Source organism: Cetorhinus maximus, chromosome 12 (assembly GCF_964194155.1).
Source record: "Cetorhinus maximus chromosome 12, sCetMax3.hap1.1, whole genome shotgun sequence".
NCBI lineage: Eukaryota > Metazoa > Chordata > Chondrichthyes > Lamniformes > Cetorhinidae > Cetorhinus > Cetorhinus maximus.
This window is the reverse complement of record NC_135890.1, coordinates 5,705,911-5,725,659: the sequence shown is the minus strand read 5'-3', so window position 1 is coordinate 5,725,659 and position 19,749 is coordinate 5,705,911. Positions and strand designations below refer to the sequence as shown.

The window sequence follows — 19,749 nt, the reverse complement described above, 5'->3', positions numbered from 1 at the left end:
ACTGAATCCCCCACTATCAACATCCTGGGCATTACCATTGATCAGAAACTGAATTGGACTGGCCATATAAATACTGCGGCTACAAGAACGGATCAGATGCTAGGAATCGTGCGATGAGTAACCCACCTTCTGACTCCCCCAAAGCCTGTCCACTATCTACAAGGCACAAGTCAGGAGTGTGATGGAATACTCCCCACTTGCCTGGATGAGTGCTGCTCCCAAAACATTCAGGAAGCTTGACACCATCCTGGACAAAGCAGCCTGCTTGATGGCACCATATCCACAACATTCACTCACTCCACCACCGATGCACAGTAGCCGCAGTGTGTACCATCTACAAGATGCACTGCAGGAATTCACCGAGGCTCCTTAGACAGCACCTTCCAAACCCACGACCACTACCATCTAGAAGGACATGGGCAACAGACAGATGGGAACACCAACACCTGGAATTTCCCCTCCAAGTCACTCACCATCCTGACTTGGAAATATATCGCCGTTCCTTCACTGTCACTGGGTCAAAATCCTGGAACTCCCTACCTAACAGCACTGTGGGTGTACCTACACCACATGGACTGCAGCGGTTCAAGAAGGCAGCTCACCACCACCTTCTCAAGGGCAACTAGGGATGGGCAATAAATGCTGGCCCAGCCAACATGCCATGAATGAATTTTAAAAAATCAGCATGTAAATGGTTACGCATAGGCATCGAGTAAATGCCTTCATCCTTCTACATTCACAAAAAACACTGTTACAGCCAGACTTGGAGTGGTATGATAGGGGAGTCATATTTCACCCCATCTCACATGTGAGTAACAGGTTCAAAGTGCCATAGGCTGCACCCACAGTACCCTGTGCGCTCACCACCTCTAGCCTAGCATCTTTCTCAATAGAAAAAAGGTGCCAGGCCATAAATGTGCAGCTTGTTTACAAACACAGGTATTGCATTACATGTGTTTGTGCCTGGTTTTCTGGCAGCAGTTATACTTAATCCATCCTGTATCATTTTTATTCCAAAAAGTCACGTCAAAGGCTGACTGCTTGGTGATATGGCTCACGAGTCCTGTCAGGAACCGGAGTACAGATTCAGAGCACGTCTACAAAGAGGTGAGGTGTACTCAAGCAATGTTTCTTCTGCCTGGAGACTTCAGAAGGTGGTCTGCAATACATCTGCAACTGTGTAGAGAGAGTTTAAGTAAGTTATATTTGTATTTTGTGGGTGTTAGAAATGAGTTTTAGCTTTAAAGTTTAAGTATTTCTGTATCTGTGTGTTAAGAAAGGTCAAATTGAGTTTTAGTTCCACTTTAAAAAGGTGCCTGCATTTCTAATGAGGGTTTTTATGACTGTAAATTAAGGTAAACAAACAAGGGTCGAAGAATTGGACTGTTGCCTAGCAACAGGGGGCCAGAGAGGCACGTCCCTTCCACAGAAGAAAGACAGCAGTTTGTTTTGGAAGCTGTTGGAGCGCAGTTGGTCTTGAAAGTAGCAGCCAGGAGAGACTAGAGCAAAGGGGACAGACAGTCAGTCCCAAGCTAAAGAAAATACCCCAAAATCCAGGCGTGGAATAAGATAAAGTCCCAAGCAGACCTTTCAATCAAAGGAAAAACAGGAGCTTTTTCAGGTTCCTGTCAAGTGAAGTTAAGAGTGAGGGGCAGAGAAACACCCCATGCTTCAAGTTTAAAGCTTCAAGCTGCAAAAAGCAGGTTTAAACCAAGAACAGCTCTCAAGAGGCAAGAAGGTCCAAAGAGACAACTGAAGGTCTGTAACTCTTTGCTATGGGCCATGTGAAGCAGTAGTGGTACTGCTGATGGCTGAGTTGGTGAGAGCGAGAGAGAGAGAGAGCGCGAGAGAGAGCGAGAGCGAGAGCAAAAGCGGCAGGCAGCTTGAATGCATGTGGCAACCCAGGGAAGAGGAACAGCGGAGTTCAAAACCCTGGAGGTGAACCCTTGCGGAAGGGGTTTGGGAGAAAGCATCAGCGTTGGAGAAGATTCCAAGGCGAGTTCTTGGAAAGTGGAGACCGGAGGCCCTTGTGTGAAAGACGGGATGCAGTGAGACCGGTTAGCTCTTGGTCTAACAAGCATCCGGGTGGGGGGTGGATGCGGAGTTGAGGAGAGATCCGTAGCATGTGGTTGAGGGGGCATCTGTCACTTGGTTTCAGGTGTGTCTGACCACAGGGTGCCTATTGGTACATGGACTGTGTACTTACTGTGCACATTAGAGTACAAGACAGCTTTTATAACTTGTGATATCCTTACAAATCTGTATATATCTGTAAAAGTATAGTTGTGGGTGAAGGGGTATTGTAATATAGTTAACTTTTCTTGTTTAATAAATGTTTTACTCTTTCGTTAAAAGTTCATCAGCTGACTCCTGTGACTGTTAAGTAGCTACTCTCCATGTACGTAAACAAACAAATTAAAAGTTAGGATCTATCAAGCTGGGTTCCACTCTGGGGTCAGGCCTGTCCAGGGGTAACCTCAGCTGGGGAGCATAACAGTTTCCAGACTTATGATAGTGTCTATCATACCTTCACTTTACCTAGGGACCTGCCCATACCAATTTCTGGGCAGCAAGAAGTGAAAAAGGGCAGGAGCGGCATTACCACCATGGATCGTTTTTTTCCTCCTTTATTATGCATCTTCAAGCATTCATTAAAAGGTGTTAAGTATAAGTTATTTTGTTTATAGTTATGAACAGGTTGTACAATTTTACAAGTAGATGCTGTTAAAGCATCATCGTCTTTGTTACAAAAATTAACCTATCCATCATAAGTAATTTGTCATTTGGTAGCACATCTTATACCAGGTGTGAATGTATTAATATACAGTTATGCTTTACTAGATTCAGGACAAATATATGTCATTACAAAAAGATGGCTTTTACACCAAATGAGTTCATTATAAGGGGGAAATCATATGAGTTATAATATGTTGGTGTTGCCCAGCTATCTAACCAGGAAACAAGAACTATGCATAAAAGATCAGTGGTACAGTAGGCTAACGAGGTGCCCATATTGAAGGGTATGAGCAACTGCACATAACTGGTCTTCAATTCTATGTAAAATAATGAAATTGATCATCAGAATTAAATTTAAGGATTATCGGTTAATATGGACAATGGTCTGCCTGACCATTTTCTGAATGTCCCTGAGGAACTGCACTGTGAAAAGCCTTACCTGGATTTATCTACCTATTGTACCTAGGCTTTTAAGACATATTTGACAAAGAATGACTATTGATTAAGCTCCAAGCTATTTGAATCCAGAAATGGGTGGGTAAGTAGCTGACCAAAGGTGTTTGTTCGAGGAATTTTAGGTAGTCCAGAGTTGACATCAAGGCACCATTTGACCGAATGCGGCATTCAAAGAGCCCTAGCAAAACTCGAGGCAATGGGGATCGGGGGAAAATTCTCTGCTGGCTGGAGTCAAACCGAGCACAAAGGAAGATGGTTGAGGTTGTTGGAGGTCAATCATCTCAGTTCCAGGGCATCCCTGCAGGAGTTCCAGGGCATCCCTGCAGGAGTTCCAGGGCATCCCTGCAGGAGTTCCTCGGGTAGTGTCCTCGGCCCAACCATCTTCTGCTGCTTCATCAATGATCTTCCTTCCATCATAAGGTCAGAAGTGGGGACGTTCACAGATCATTGTACAATGTTTAGCACCATACTGAAGCAGTCCATGTCCAAATGTAGCAAGACCTGGACACTATTCAAGCTTGGGCTGACAAGTGGAAAGTAATATTTGCACCATACAAGTGCCAGGCAATGACCATCTCCAACAAGAGAGAATCTAACCATCGCCCCATGGCATTCAATGGCTTTACTATCGCTGAATCCCCCACTATCAAAATCCTGGGGGTTACCATTGACCAGAACTAGATCAGCCATCTTAAATACTGTGGCTACAAGAGCAGGTCAGAGGCTAGGAATCCTGCGGTAACTCACCTCCTGACTCCCCAAAGCCTGTCAACCATCTACAAGGCACAAATCAGATTGTGATGGACTACTCTCCACTTGCCTAGATGAGTGCAGCTCCTACAACACACAAGAAGCTTGACACCATCCAGGACAAAGCAACCCACTTGGTTGGCACCTCATCCACAAATATTCACTCCCTCTACCACTGACGCACAGTAGCAGCAATATGTACCATCTACACGATGTACTGCAGGAACTCACCAAGGCTCCTTGGGCAGAACCTTCCAAAGCCACAACTACTACCATCAAGAAGGACAAGGGCAGCAGATGCATGAGAACACCCCCACCTGGAAGTTCGCAAGCCACACACCATCCTGACTTGGAAAATATATCGCCATTCCTTCACTGTCACTGGGTTAAAATCCTGAAACTCCTTCCCTAACAGCACTGTGGGTGTACCTATGCCACATGGATTGCAGCAGTTCAAGAATGCAGCTCACCCCCACCTTCTCAAGGGCAATAAATCTTGGCCTAGCCAGTGATGCCCACATCCCATGAATAAAAAAAATGTTAGGATCGGGTAAGTATCTGCAGATTGGTGTTTCAAATTTGTAATGACTTCTATTCAAATTCATTGAAAATTTGTCACATTTTTCAAAAGATGCTAAACTAGAGGAGCCATAGGACTGAAAGAGGCAGCTCAGAAATTGCAAAATGCATGTGAGCAAATGTACAGTATTGTACACAGAAGGGAAAATTGTGTGACAAGCACACCATGAACTTTATTGAAATTGCTAAACTTAAGGGAAATCTAGGAGCCTTGGTACACTTATCATGCGCAACCAACATAACAATCCCAAAGCCAATAGAATGCTGAACTATATAACCAAAACAAAAAAAGTCCAAATCAAATGTAATCATTAATCTACATCATGCACAGGTCAGGCCACAGTTTAAGTATTGTGCCCAGTTTTGGTCAGAGACAAAGGAGGCAGAGTGCTGGAGGCAGTGCAGAAAACATCTTTAGACAGTGATCCTTCAAGGCAGAAGTATGAGTTATGAGAAAGTCTAAAATTTGGATGTTCGCAAATTCAAATTGTCTCCAATTGAATATAGAACCTCCAATCTGGAGTTGATAATGCACTAAAGTCAATCAATAATTCTTTTTTGATTTATTACAGCCTAATAAAATCATAAAGGTTGAACAATATCAGGCGGTTTCACATGAACCTTAACATTCTAATATTTTTCAGATAATTGTTTCAAAGTTTTTGGCTACCGCAACCCATTCCTTGTAGAATTAAAATAATTCTGCACTTGGTGAGATTTTACAGCACAGAAGATAATATAGATGTCAAGCTTACTTCATCAGCATTGTCAAATTAATTTGAAGAAAGCTAGATGTGACGAACAATATTGTAGCATTCTTACTAAATGTGTTTGTTGCCTACATTATTTTAGTCAAAGTACTTAAAATACTGCCATTCAAATAAGTCTTCCTCAAGGTAAAAAAGGTGAAAAGCAACCGCAAATGATTTTTTATGGTCAGAATTAAAACTGTATTTATAATCATAAAATAGTGGGTTTAATGAATATATCTATCTTATACAGACCCTGGCCAACCACAGTCCCATCAGTCCACTCTCAAACATTAGTAAAAGAATGGAAGGTGTCGTCAAAAGTGTTATCAAGTGGCACTTGGTGTTCATTGTATCAACTGAAGTTAATTATATACAGTTGAAGGTCATTGTTTGGATGGTTACTTGAGCGCAAATAAAGAAACACTTACTGACACAGGAATGGAGTGGAGTCAGGAGATATATACCTGTAAGGTTTCACTCTGCGAATAAATCTATTACAAGTTAAGACTGGCTCTGGTTTCTTCCTTCACCAACTGAGTATAACACTTCCTCACCATTAACCTGTTCACCAATGCTCAGTTTGGGTTCCATCAGGACCACTCGGCTCCAGATCTTATTGCAGGCTCGATTCAAATGCAGACATAGGAGCTGAATTCCAGAGATGAGGTGAAAGTGACTGCCCTTGGCTTCAAAGCAGCATTATCTGAGTAGGACATCAAGGTGCCTGAGTAAAACTAAGTCAATGGGAATCAGGAGGAAAACTTCCCACCATCTCGAGTCATACCTACTATGAAGGAAAATAGTTGTGATTGTTGGAGGTCAATCATCTCAGTCCCTGGACATTGCTGCAGCAGCTCTTCAGGGTAGTGTCCTAGGCCTAATTGTTTACAGTTGCTTCATCAATGACATTCCCTCCATCACAAGGTCAGAAATAGGACTGTTCACTGATGATTACAATGTTCAGTTCCATTCATAACTCCTTAGATGATGATGAGGTCTGTGCCCACATACAGCAAGATCTGGACAACATTCAGGCTTGGGCTGATGGCATGAATATTACTTGCCACTTAAGTGCCAGGCAATGATCAGCATTACCATTAACTTTCTGGGGGTTACCACTGACCAGGAGCTGTACTGGGCCAGACACGTTAATACTGTGGCTACAAGAGCAGGTCAGATGTTGGGTATTCTGGGGCAAGTAACTCCTGAACTCCCAAGGCCTTTTAACTGTTTACAAGGTACAAGTCAGGAGTGTGATGGAATAACTCTCCACTTGCCTGGATGAGTGCAATTTTAACAATACTCAAGGGCAGCATCCCCCCCCACCGATTTGGGGTGGGGGGGGAGTTGTGCAGGTGTGGGTGGGCGAATTCCTGATTGGGGGCGCGCCGCCATTTTACATGGGTGGGCCAATTAAGGCCCACCCAGCGTGATGTCCACCCGGACATCCGCTGTGCGCTCCTGTGTGGGCGGAGGGGGACTCCCTGAGCCGGGAGTGCGCTCTTTTGCGCACGTGCACAAAAGAGCGCACAGATCTCCCTGAGGCAAAGAGCTGCATCAGGGAGCTCAGCTCAAGTTTGAAAATTCTATTAAAAGGGAGAAAAAAATATTCCTGACATGTCCCCTCGTGTGACACTGTCACATGAGCAGGGATATGTCAATTACTTTTGTTTAAAAATTTTATACACATTTTAAATCCCTCATGACACCTCATCCCGCCCGTGGATGAGGTTTCATGTTTTTTTCTGAAGACTGCCTGGGCTCTTCGCCTGCCTGCCAACCTTAAGTTGGATGGGCAGTTCCATTAATTGGGATAATTACTTTTATAAAGGCCTTAAGTGGCCGTTGACAGTTCAGTGGGCACACAGCCAGCTCCGGTATGCGCCCGCCAAACTAAAGATCGGATTGAGGCGCGGTGACGTCGGGACACATGCCCAACGTTGCCCCGCGTCATTTTACGCGTCGGCCCCGTCCCTGCTCACTGACCGGAAAATGTAGACAAGAGCCTTAACACCATCCAAGACAAAGCAGCTCACTTGATTAGCATCCATCCATCATCTTAAATGCTCACTCCTTCCATTACCACTGAACCATAAAGTATCTGAAGCATGTACCATCTACAAGATGTGCTGCAGCAACTCATCATGGTTCCTTCTACAGCACCTATCAAAACTGGGACCTCTACCACCTGGAAGGACAAGAAAAGCAGGCAATTGGGAACAGCATCACCTCCAGGTAACATACCATCCTTATTTATATAATTGCCATTCTTTATTGTTTTTGGGTCAAAATCCTTGAACTCCCTATCTAAAGGTACTTTTGGACTACCTGCACCACAAGGCCTGCAAGTGATTCACCTCCACACTTTCTCAAAGACAACAAGGAATAGGCAATAGATGTTAGTCATGCCAGCGATACCCACATCCCCTGACTGAGAAAAATCTAATGGATTTCCTGCAGCATTGTCAACACAGTTTGGGTTTTTGAGCGCGGTCGTGATTTTTAGCTGCTAATCTAGAGGTAAATGAGGGGCAAGTAAATTGCTTCAGTTCAATGGCAGACTCCCTTAAAAAATATCATTTTGCATCCATCATAAGAGGAGACAGGCAGGGAGAATTATAGCTTTATTACTGTATTACTCACTGTGAAACTTTACAAATCTCTTGAAAAGTAGTGCCATATTCACTTCTAGAAGAAACTAAATATATTTTTAAGCTAATAGAATTCTTACAACCACCTTTACAACCTAAAATGCTAAAAATTGTCATATAGCTTTAGTTGCATTCTCAGTGCCTCCTTCCTGACAAAACAGAAAGTAGTTAAATGCTGCTTGCTAAGATGGAAGTAACTGTACTTCACAACAGAGCTACATTATACTAATAAAAACAGAGAGATCATATGCCAGACACCTCATTTTACGTAACTCTTCAGAATTCATAGTATTAAGCTAAACAATTTGAAAAAAACTCAACTCTGAACAGACCAGTACATGTCTAGCGATTTTTCTAGTTACACATAATCCTCAAATCATCAAAAGCAAATAACAGATGACCAGAAGTGCAGGTTGAATGTACTGGATTGTATTTACTACCCTTTCTATATAGTGTCATAGATAAAATTAATTGTTGTATAAAATGTGGGGCACTTGACAGCTAGTTAAAATTGGCATATTTGATTACAAGGAACACAGATTAGAAATATTGTTTTAAAAAATCACCTATTAATAGTTTACAGCACCAATAATAGCAGGTATAAACAAAACATGGCTGGTCATAATAATCATGGTGGTTAAAATGTTAAAACATAAGCACAAAACAAGTATGTGGTTTTAAGCTTAATTTGTTTTTGTGACGTGACAGATTATTTTCTATCACAGTTACTATAACTGATAATTTTCTATCACTATTTACTATAACAGTAAATTAGTGGAGGTAGGTAGTAAATGCCTATGTTTTGTTCAATGAGTTATGTAAATCATTTTAATGTTACTCATTACATACAAATACATTAAAATTTTCTCACCATCATATAAGGATCATCAACAATGGGATAAAAATAATCTGTTGTCTGAACCAGAGAAAGTCCACCATGTCTTAAGGGAATAACACATGTGTCCATCCCAATACCTACAAAATTAACAAAGGTATGTTAGAAAGAACAAAAACATCTTAAAGGTCTTGAACACAATATTCACTTTTGAAGTAAAACAAACATTTGTGGAAATTAGGTTATATCACAACTGCCTGAAACTACCATGAAACATTGCATTTTACCTGGCAAAATATACGTCCTTAGGCCATGAATTTTCAACTTCTTGTATTCACAATAACTTGGAATTTTAGGAAAATGTTTTTGGAAAGTTTACTTTGTGGTTGAGTTTTAGCATTTTTTAAATGAAGCAAAATAGAAGTGGAAATGCCTTACACAACTTGCTTTATATGGTAAAAACACATAAACACACCTCAAACAGGATGATGACAGGGCAGATATTTAGTTATATATACTTGCACATGTATATAATATTGTTCACTTCTTTAAATCCAAAAATGCATTATAGCCAAAGCATTATTCATGTTGTTTATGTAGGCAAATGAGAGACAATTTGCACTCAAAGCTCCACAAAGATAAATGATTAGTTGATTGATATAAAGAGCAGTACATAAGCTCAAAAAAGATTCAATATTTGTTTTATTTACATACCAATAACATTTTGAAATTACATACAAATAGAACCCAGAAATTCTTTGGGTTGGGATAAGAGTTGCAAAATATTTAAAATGTACAATTCAGATCTTCATGGAAAAATTAAGATTTATATGCAACAGGACAGCAGTAGATGTGGTTACTGAGTAGCAGTTGTATAATAAATTCACGACACTGTCACTTAACTGGTAGCATTGATATAAGGTCTGCAACATGGAACAGTATAGAAAAAGTCACAAAGCACCACGCCACAAAATGCCAGTGATTTAATCCCATAAAGTAGCAAGATGCAGTGGCATGACTACATTCTTCTTGGTAAACTCTAGGTCTTGGTCATATCATCTGTGCAAAGTAAACCAAAAAATGGAACGTGCTGGGGAAAGAGGGTAACCTATAAACTGGTAATGAATTTAAGAGTGACACTGCTAGGATTAGGACCTGGCTGTTCTCCCACCACCCCCAGGCCAAGAAATTAGTCAACTGAGTGGGAAAACCATAACAGAGGGATAAAATAATTTGTAATAACGAAAACGAAAATTGTTGCAATTTTGTACATTTCAGTTAAACACTGTGAGCCCATAAACCATTTCTAATAGTACTTAAATGGCCTAAATTTTACATCAATATGTTACCTGCTGCTTCATTAATTTTAAAAAAGATCTCATTATGGTAAGAAATTAACATCAGACAAAAGTAAGGAGGTCTCTATCCAATGAAAGCTAAAATTAAAACTTTCAATTCATCAAGATTTTTTAGGTAGTCTGCTACCATCTTGTTCGCTGGTAATGTAGTAAATCGTGAACCAGGGTAGTAACAGGCTGCAGGAGGACATAGGCTGATGAACAAACATTCAGATGCAATTTGATGCAGATAAATGTGAAGTACATTCTTCTTCACTTTGGGAGAAACAACATGAGGCAGCATAATCTAAATTGTAATATTTTGAGGGGAAGGGAAGATTTCAAGAGCAAAGGGACCTAGGGTTACATATTCATAAATCCTTGAAGGTGGCAGGGCAAGTTGATAAGTTAAGAGAGTGTAGGGATATATGACTTTGTAAATGGGGACACTGAATACAAAAACAAGGAAGCCATCCTAAACCTTCACATAGCACTGGCTAAGCCTAAGGTTTTAAGGAGCATCTTAAAGGAGAAAAAGAGAGGTAAAGCAGCAGAGAAATTTAGGGTGGGAATTCTGGAGCTTAGAGCCTCAGCAGCTGAAGACCTGGTCGCCAAAGGTGGTGTGAATAAAATTCGGGATGCACAGGAGACCAGAATTGGAGTAGCACAGATATCTTGGAAGGTTATTGGGCAGGAGGAGATGACAGAGGTAGGGATGAACAAGGCAATGGGATGGATTTGAAAACAAGGATGAGGATTTTAAAATTTAAGTGTCGTTTCACCAGAATGTCAACGTAGGCCTGTGAGAACAGAGGTATTGGGCGACTGGGTCTTGGCGCAAGGCACAGCTCTATTGGGTACAGAGAAAATTCACCTGGATGAGGAAATTATGTGAAGAGTGGAGAAGCTGAGATTGCTCACCTCAGAGCAGAGTAGGTTAAGGGGGGACTGAATAGAGGCATTCAAAATTATGAGGGGTTTTGATAGACCAATTAGGGAGAAACAATTTCCTCTGGCAAATGGGCCTGTGAAAGAAGTCATAGATATAAAATATTTGGCAAAAAGCTGGAGGAGGGGAAATTTCTTTACACAAAGGATTGTTAAGATCTGGAATGCATCACCTGAAAGTGGTAGAAGCAGGAGCGGAAGCAGCATGTGATAGCAGCAAAGCAATTTCACAACCAACGGATCAGATCCAAGCTTTATAGTCCTCCCACATCCAGTCGTGAATGGTGGTGGACAATTACTAACTGGAGGAGAGGGCTCCACAAATATCCCATCCTCAATAATGGGGGAGCCCCGCACATCACTGCAAAAGACAAGGCTGAAGAATTTGTAACCATCTTCAGCCAGAAATGCCGAGTGGATGATCCATTGTGGCCCCCTCCTGAGGCCCCCAGCATCACAGATGCCAGTCTTCAGCCAATTCTATTCACTCCATGTGTTATCAAGAAACGGATGAAGGCACTAGATACTGAAAAGGCAACTAACTCTGACAATATTCAAGCAACAGTACTGAGGACTTGTGCTCCAGGCCTAGCTGCGCCCTTAGCCAAGCTGTTTAAGTACAGCTACAATACTGGCAACTACCTGGCAATGTGGAAAATTGCTCAGGTATGTCCTTCCACAAAAAGCAGGACAAATCCAACCCAGCCAATTACCACTCCATCAGTCTACTCTCAGTCATCAGCAAAGTGATGCAAGGTATCAGTGACAGTGCTGTGAAGTGACACTTACTCAGCAATAACCTGCTCACTGACGCTCAGTTTGGGTTCCACCAGGGCCACTCAGCTTCTGACCTCATTACAGCCTTGATCCAAACATGAAGCTGAACTCAGGTGAGGTGAGTGACTGCCTTTGACATCATGGCAGCATTAGACCCAGTGTGGCATTAGGGAGCCCTAGCAAAATTGGTGTCAATGGAAATCGGGGGAAAACTCTCCGTTGATTAGAGTCATACCGAGCATAAAGGAAGATGGTTGTGTTTGATGGAGGTTAATTGTCTAAGTCCTGGGGCATCGCTGCAGGAGTTCCTAAGGGTACTGTCCTATGCCCAATCATCTTCAGCTGCTTCATCAATGGCCTTCCCTCCATCATAATGTCAGAAGCGGGGATGTTCACGGGTGATTGCACAATGTTCAGCATCATTCATGACTCATGAGATACCGAAGCAGACTGAGTCCATATGCAGCAAGACCTGGACAATATTCAGGTTTGGGCTGATAAGTGGCAAGTAACATTTGCGTCACACAAATGCCAGGCAATGACCATCTCCAATAGGAGAGAATCTAACCACTGCCCCATGATATTCAATGACATTACCATCGCTGAATCTCCCACTACCAACATCCTAGGGGGTAACCATTGACCAGAAACTGAACTGGACTAGCCATATAAATACTGTGGCTACAAGAGTAGGTCAGACGTTGGGAATCCTGAGGCGAGTAACCCACCTCTCGACTCCCCAAAGCCCGTCCAGCGTCTACATGGCACAAGTCAGGAGTGTGATGGAATACTCTCCACTTGCCTGGGTGAGTACAGCACCAACAACCCTCAAGGAGCTCGACACCATCCAGGACAAAGCAGCCTGCTTGATCTTTCAAAAGGCAATTGGATATGTACTTCAAGAGGTCAGAGTTGAAGGAAAAAGCTGGGATATACAACTAACTTGAATAGCTCTTTCAAAGAGCTGGCAGAAGCATGTCAAGCCAAACGTTTATGCAATGATTCTCAAGCAAAAGTTAAAGATAGAATTCAGAAGCTGGTACAAACAATATAAAATCACCCACTTTAAAAGGGGACATTGTTTATTTTCTGATTAATAGATACATATACTTTGAAATCAATATACTGGAGGTAAAAATATCTAGCACATATTTTGTCTGCCATGCGTCAGGCATCATATTTAATATGCAAAGTACAAACTCACACCTAATTGGTCTACTCCTGTTCTTATAATCCTGAGTATTATATAAATTAGTATGATGTGATAGCCATTACAGAGACATGGCTTCAAAGTGATCAAGACTGGGACCTGAATATTCAAGTAAAAGACACAAAAAGCATCCCAAGAATAGTAGAAAAGCAGGGGGCAAAAGGAAGAGAGGAATTGAAAACAATCACGATCATGAGAGAAAAAGTACTAGGAAGACCGCAAGGCTGACAATCCTCTGGACCTAATGGCTTGCATCCTAGGATCTTAAAGGAAATGGCTGCAGAGATAGTGGATGCATGGGTTGTCGTCTTCCAAAATTCCCTAGATCCTGGAAAGGACCCAGCAGATTGGAAAACCGCAGATGTTGACACCTCTATTCAAGCAAGGAGGTAGACAGAATGCAAGAAATTATAAGCCAGTTTACTTAATATGTATTATTAGGAAAATGCTAGAATCCATTACTAAGGAGGTGGTAGCAGGACATTTAGAAAATCACACTGTGACCAGGCAGAATCTACACAGGTTTGTGAAAGGGGAAATCGTGTTTGACAAATTTATTAGAGCTCTTTAAGGATATAACAAGCAGGGTGGATAAAGAATAACCCTTAAACGTAGTGCATCTGGTTTTGCAAAAGGCATTTGATAAGGTGCCACATAGAAGATTACTACACAAGATAAGAGTTCATGGTGTTGGGGTAATAAGTGGATAGAAGATTGGCTAATGAACAGGAAACAGTGTCGGGATGAATGGGTCATTTTCAGGTTGGCAAACTGTAACCAGTGGAATGCCACAGGAATCAGAACTGGGGACTTAAATATTTACAATCTATATTTATGATTTGGGTGAAGGGACTGACAGTGTTATAGCCAAATTGAATGGTGCAAAGTTAGGTAGGAAAGCAAGTTAGAAGGAGGATACAAAAAGAGTCCGCAAAGGGATATAGATAGGTTAGGTGAGTGGTCAAAAATTTGGCAGATGGAGTATAATGTAGGAAAATGTGATCTTGCCACATTGCCAGGAAGAACAGAAAAACAGAATATTATTTAAATGGAGAGAGATTGCAGAATGCAGCAGTATAGAGAGGTCTGGTGTCCTTGTACATGAATTACCAAGCGAGCACTCAGGTACAGCAAATAAGAAGAAAAATGGAATGTTCGCCTTTATTTCAAGGAGGATGGAGTATAAAAGTCTTGCTACAATTGTATGGGGGGGGTTGGTGAGACCCCACCTGCAGTACGTTGTATCGTTTTGGTCTCCTTACATAGGGAAGGAGATACCTGCATTGGAAGAAGTTCACTGGACTGATTCCTGGGATGAAGGGTTGTCTTAGGAGGGAGGTTGAGTGGGTTGCGCCTATACTGAATGCAGTTTAAAAGAATGAGAGGTAATCTTATTGAAACATAGGCTTGATTGAATAGATGCATTTTTTAATTCATTCTTGGGAAGTGGGCATCGCTGGCTAGGTTAGCATTTATTGCCCATCCCTAAATGTCCTTGTTCAGAGGGCATTTTAAGAGCCAACCACATTGCTGTGGGTCTGGAGTCTGAATACTGGGTCTGAAGTCACATGTAGGCAGATTTCCTTCCCTAAAGGACATTAGTTTTTAAAACAATGGGTTTTGAAACAATGGTTTCATGGTCATCATTAGACTTTTAATTCCAAATTTTTATTTAATTCAAATTCCACCATCTGGAATTTGAACCCAGCTCCCCAGAGCATTACCCTGGGTCTCTGGATTATTAGTCCAGCGACAATACCACTATGCCATTGCCTCCCCTCACAGGCAATTCCTCTCACAGGGGAAACTAGGGGGCACAGTTTAAAAATGAGGGGTCTCTCATTTAAGATGGGGATGAGGAAGAATTTCTTCTCTCAGAGGGTCATTAGTCTATGGAATTCTCCTCCACAGAGAAGATTGAATGCTGGGTCATTGACTGACAAGGGAGTCAAGGATTATTGGGGACAGGCAGGAAAGTGGAGTTGAGAACAGGCGGAGCAGGCTCAATGGGCTGAATGGCCTACTCCTAATTCTTATTATCTCAGCACATATTGCCATTTAATTGGGTCATATACTACAATTAATTTAATCATCTTTTGATATCTAGAGATATTCCTTTCTAATAAAAATATACCCTTACTTAAAAAAGGCTCAAATTTCATATAAAACAAATCATAACTGAAATTTGTGGTCTTCAGACACCCTAAACCAAAGGATAGTTATGGAAAGCATAAATTTGAATTATGTAAGTACATGTGTTAATAACTAACTATTGCAAGTATTTACAGTGGGCAAGAGACACTATGGCCCAGAATTTCCTGGAAAATTGTAGTAATGCCAATGCTATAGTAATGTTAGTAAATTAGTAATAGTGCATCCAAGTTGAAGGGACCTCTTTATGGTGCAGGAGTCCCAGGAAATTACACGCCACATTATAATTTCCTGCGATCTGTGTGCCACCCTGCTATTTCTGCCACTGAAACAGTTAATGATCATAGTCCAACCCATCTTAAAATTAATGGTAATCATGAATTTGTTGAATTAATACTATTATAATAACCACTGCCACTTAGACTATTATATAGTGGTGCCACTAGACTCAATGTTTGGTATCACAGAAATTACATGTTTGTGCAAAATGTGCAGTTTTTTTAAAAGTTGGGATTATTTTAAACAAACTTCTTTCAGTGATAATGTTAAAAGTAAGTTATGTGATTACTGTTTGCAAATACTACTACTGTGATTTATTTCTGAATATTTAGAAAGTTTGGGAAACCAAAGTTTATTTATATAAATTTTAAAGCTAGCAATGATGGTTATTGGCATACCTTTTGCAACATTTTCTTTACCATTATTCAAAGTACCATGACCAATTTGACTAAATGAAATACAACTTCCATTCACTGACTTATTCATTAATTGCTTTTAGACCACAACTTGTGACTGTATATAAAGTAATACAGGTGGATTAATAAAATCTGTTGGCTACGGTTCCAATTTAGGAATGCCTATTTGTAAGAATTTAATGTTATTCATATCGGATCATTTTATTAAATGCACCATTTATCTTGCATTATGGATGATAGCTGACTAAATTTTTAAAATTAAATTCTAAATGAAATATACTCCAGCACATGAACTATCAAAATCCAGGTCAGGCTGCAGTAATGAAACTAAATTATTTGTTGGTTGCAAGAAACAAAAATGAATATTACTGGGCATACCCAGTTCCAACAAATCAAAGCCATGACAGTAAAACTGTCCAGATTTTGACAATCAATAAGAATGACTGATGTTGAAACTGAAATGTATACACATCAATGTAGTAAAGAGATGCTCTGAAGAGCTTGTGGCTTTATCACGCATATAGTTATGAATAGCTGAACTTCAAAAGAACTTGATACTGACACTAAGGTAGAAACATATACCCTATTCCTCAGCACTCATATTCCTACACAGGTAAGTTAATTTTCTGCTTCCCAAATTTATATTTCGCCAAAATACAAAACACCGAGCCATTCTTAATTCAAGGAAATAATTTGCTGACTTTGGTCCAAAATAAAATAATTATTATGATGCCTATCAGGGATAAATAAAGTGTTCAAGAATCCAAAGATTGACTGAGCTTCATGCTGATGTAGTTCATCTCTAATGCACAACAAACACTTCAAAGAGCTATATATGGCAGACAAATATAATTAGCAGCACATTTAAGATACATCTTAGCTTCATTAGTAAATAAATAGCACTGATCACAAAGCTAATTATTTAACTTCTCAGATTTTACAATCTTCACTTTCTCACTTCATCTCACTTCTGTTCATCAATAATATATTTTTGTTGCACTTATAAATAATTTCATTGGGCTCAATAGCTGAACAGGCACATTGGTATTACTTAGTTATATACAAAAAAATTGTTTATGTCATTCAACATAAGAGAAATTACTGAGCTCTTCCCACTTAATGCAATTACAAAACTGAATTTTATCAACAGAGAAACCAATATTGCAACAAAATTGGAGATCATGGGCCTAAAGGAAGTATGAATTTTAGCAGCAACTTTGCAATTGTAATTGCATCATATAACTGGAGCATAATGTTATCTGCAGTTTCCAAGAAAAAAAGCCAAGATCAGAAACTCACGATGTGAACATTTCTGGCTACAAAATGCTTCAATTTATGCAAATTCACCAGTGTCTTGTACCAGACTGCGTTAAAGATACAGTCCCTGTTTTTATTTAGCAAGTTAAGATTTTGTGTAAGGCAGTTAAGTTCACAATAACACAACACTTGCAGGCACAAAAAATACAGAGCTAAAGTTTATCCAATAATCAAAAGTAACCCAGAGGATAACAGGCGCTCACCACTAGTTAAAGTTAGCATGAATCCCAAATTATGTTATTTTGACAATACTGTATTTGATGATATGGAATCAGGTCAATTTCCAAAAGGAACCCATTATAATAAAGAGAAAACATCACAAAATGTGGAAAAATATTTTCTGACTGTAGTTAGCGAAGTCTGCTTTAGCAACTCAGAGGGAAATAAATGACATCACAAACCTAAAGACATAGGATGAAGCAACAGCTAAACAGGATCAAAGTGAAGCAAAGTTATACTGGGTTCCAAAAAAAGTGGCTCGAGCATTCTTAAAGTTAGCACTATGCACAGTTAAAATCAATACATGAAAATGAGGTGGTATACTTCATTGGATCAGCTTTATAAAGGGCAGAAGCCAAGAAATCATTAGTTGTGCAAAATGGGACATCAATAATTAAGAAAACAAAAGTTCCAACATGAAAGACTGCAATTAATTATCGCAACCATTCAACAGAATTGGTTTCTTTTGCTGAAGATTTTCAATACGAAAAGCTTGGATTCCTGATAAATAATAGTTCTCTGGGGGAGTGGTAGCTTTCTAGCATCTAAAAGCCTTTTTTTTAAAAAAAAGTGATTGCCCCTGTTTATAAACAACTGTGTAACTTCTTCAGTCGAATGCAATGCTAGAGGAAAGGAAGAACAACATGCATTTATATAGCTCCTTTCGTGTAGTAAAAGATTTGAAGGTGCCTCACAGCGATGTTATGAAATCAAATTTGATACTGAGCCACATAAGGAGATATTAGGGGAGGTGACCAAAAGGTTGCTTTTTAAGAGGTATCTGAAAGAACAAGAGAGGTAGAAAGGCAGAGCCATCAAAAATGGGGCAATTAAAAAAGGGGATGCATAAGAGACCAGAATTAGATGGGCATGAGGGAGAATTTTCTCCCCGTTGCGGAGGTTGGGCGGGCTGCGCACCGCCATTTTACGTGGGCGGGCAATTAAGGCCCGCCCAGCGTGACGCGTACCCAGAAGTGCTGAGCGCTCCCTGTGCGGGCGGGGGGGGGAGTAGGCTGAGTTGGGGCATGGGCGCGAAAGAGTACGGAAATCTCCCTGAGGCTCAGAGCTGCCTCAGGGAGATTAGTTTGAGTTTCAAGAATTTTAATAAAGAAAAAACATTTTTAGGACATGTCTCCTCATGTGAAAGTGTCACATGAGCTGGGACATGTCTATGAATTTTAAGGAAAATCTTTATTTCACTTATAAATCATTCATGAAACCTCGTCCTGCTCGTGGATGAGGTTTCCTGAAAAATGCGAAGGCCGCCTGGGCTCTTCGCCTGCCCGCCAACCTTAAGGTTGGACGGGCAGCTATGTTAAGTGGTTTAATTAGCTTTTAAATGGCCTTAAGGGGCCTTTGACAGTTCAGCTGGCACACAGCTGACTCTGGTGTGCGCCCACCGAACTGAAAATCAGAATGACGTGCAGTGATGTTGGGACGCATGCACGACGTCACCGCGCATCATTTTAAACGTCGGCTAGCGAGTCCTGCCCCTGCTCGCCAAGCCGAAGGTTCTGGCCATAGGGTTGTAACTGGTGGGCTGTAAAAGGTTACAGAGATAGGGAAGGGCGAAGCCGTGGAGGGACTCAAAAACAAGGATAAGAATTTTAACATTTTAAAATCTAGATGGTGCCAGAAAGGGAGCCAGTGTAGGTCAGCGACCAAAGCGGTGATGGGTGAACAGGACTGCAAATACAGATACAAACAGGAGGTTTTTGGATGAGTTCATGCTTACAAAAAGTGGAAGGTCACCAGAGGAGCACTGGAAGGATCAAGTCCAGCGGCAACAAAGGCATGGATGTGAGCGCCAGCAGATGATCTGAGGCAGAGATGGACGATACTATGATGTGGAAGTGGGCAGTCTTGTTGATGGGGTCAGAGCTGTCTCATTGAACCAGAGATAGTTGGCAGGGAAAGAAATGAAGTTGCTGGCCAGGGAATGGAATTGTGGTGCACAACTAAGTTACTGTTCAGCCAAGTACTAAGTCACTGGTAAACAAGGCTTTTGTTAAGAGCCGAAAAAACTATTTTTTTCTTTAATACTTTACGGTATCTTCCATTAAGAAGGTAGCCAAGGCTTGAAACTTCTCACATATGCACAGCACTGCTTTGCATCACAGAAATCTATTATTTCAAAACAGTTTCAGGTCTCTCCAGTAATTTAACAGAAGCTGTATATGATACTGGCAAAGAATCACATGCAAGCAATGGACCAGGATTTTACAGCCCTGCTGTGGCGTCGCTCCCCATTGGATGTGGTGAGCCATTTACATCTCCATTCGGTTCAGCGGGACCGTAATATCTCACAGGGCAGGAGGGGCCGTAAAATCCTGGCC

General features: G+C 40.9%; 1 protein-coding gene across 2 annotated transcripts in view; it reads right to left on the bottom strand.

Annotated features, from left to right (window-relative positions):
• The window catches only part of sephs1 (selenophosphate synthetase 1), a 60,266-nt gene that overhangs the window by 30,298 nt on the left and 10,219 nt on the right, over window positions 1-19,749 (bottom strand). For both annotated transcript variants that reach the window (XM_078552947.1, XM_078552946.1), the window contains exon 2: window positions 8,796-8,899. In XM_078552947.1, coding sequence (XP_078409073.1) covers window positions 8,796-8,899 — 104 coding nt within the window. The remainder of the gene's footprint in view (window positions 1-8,795; window positions 8,900-19,749) is intronic.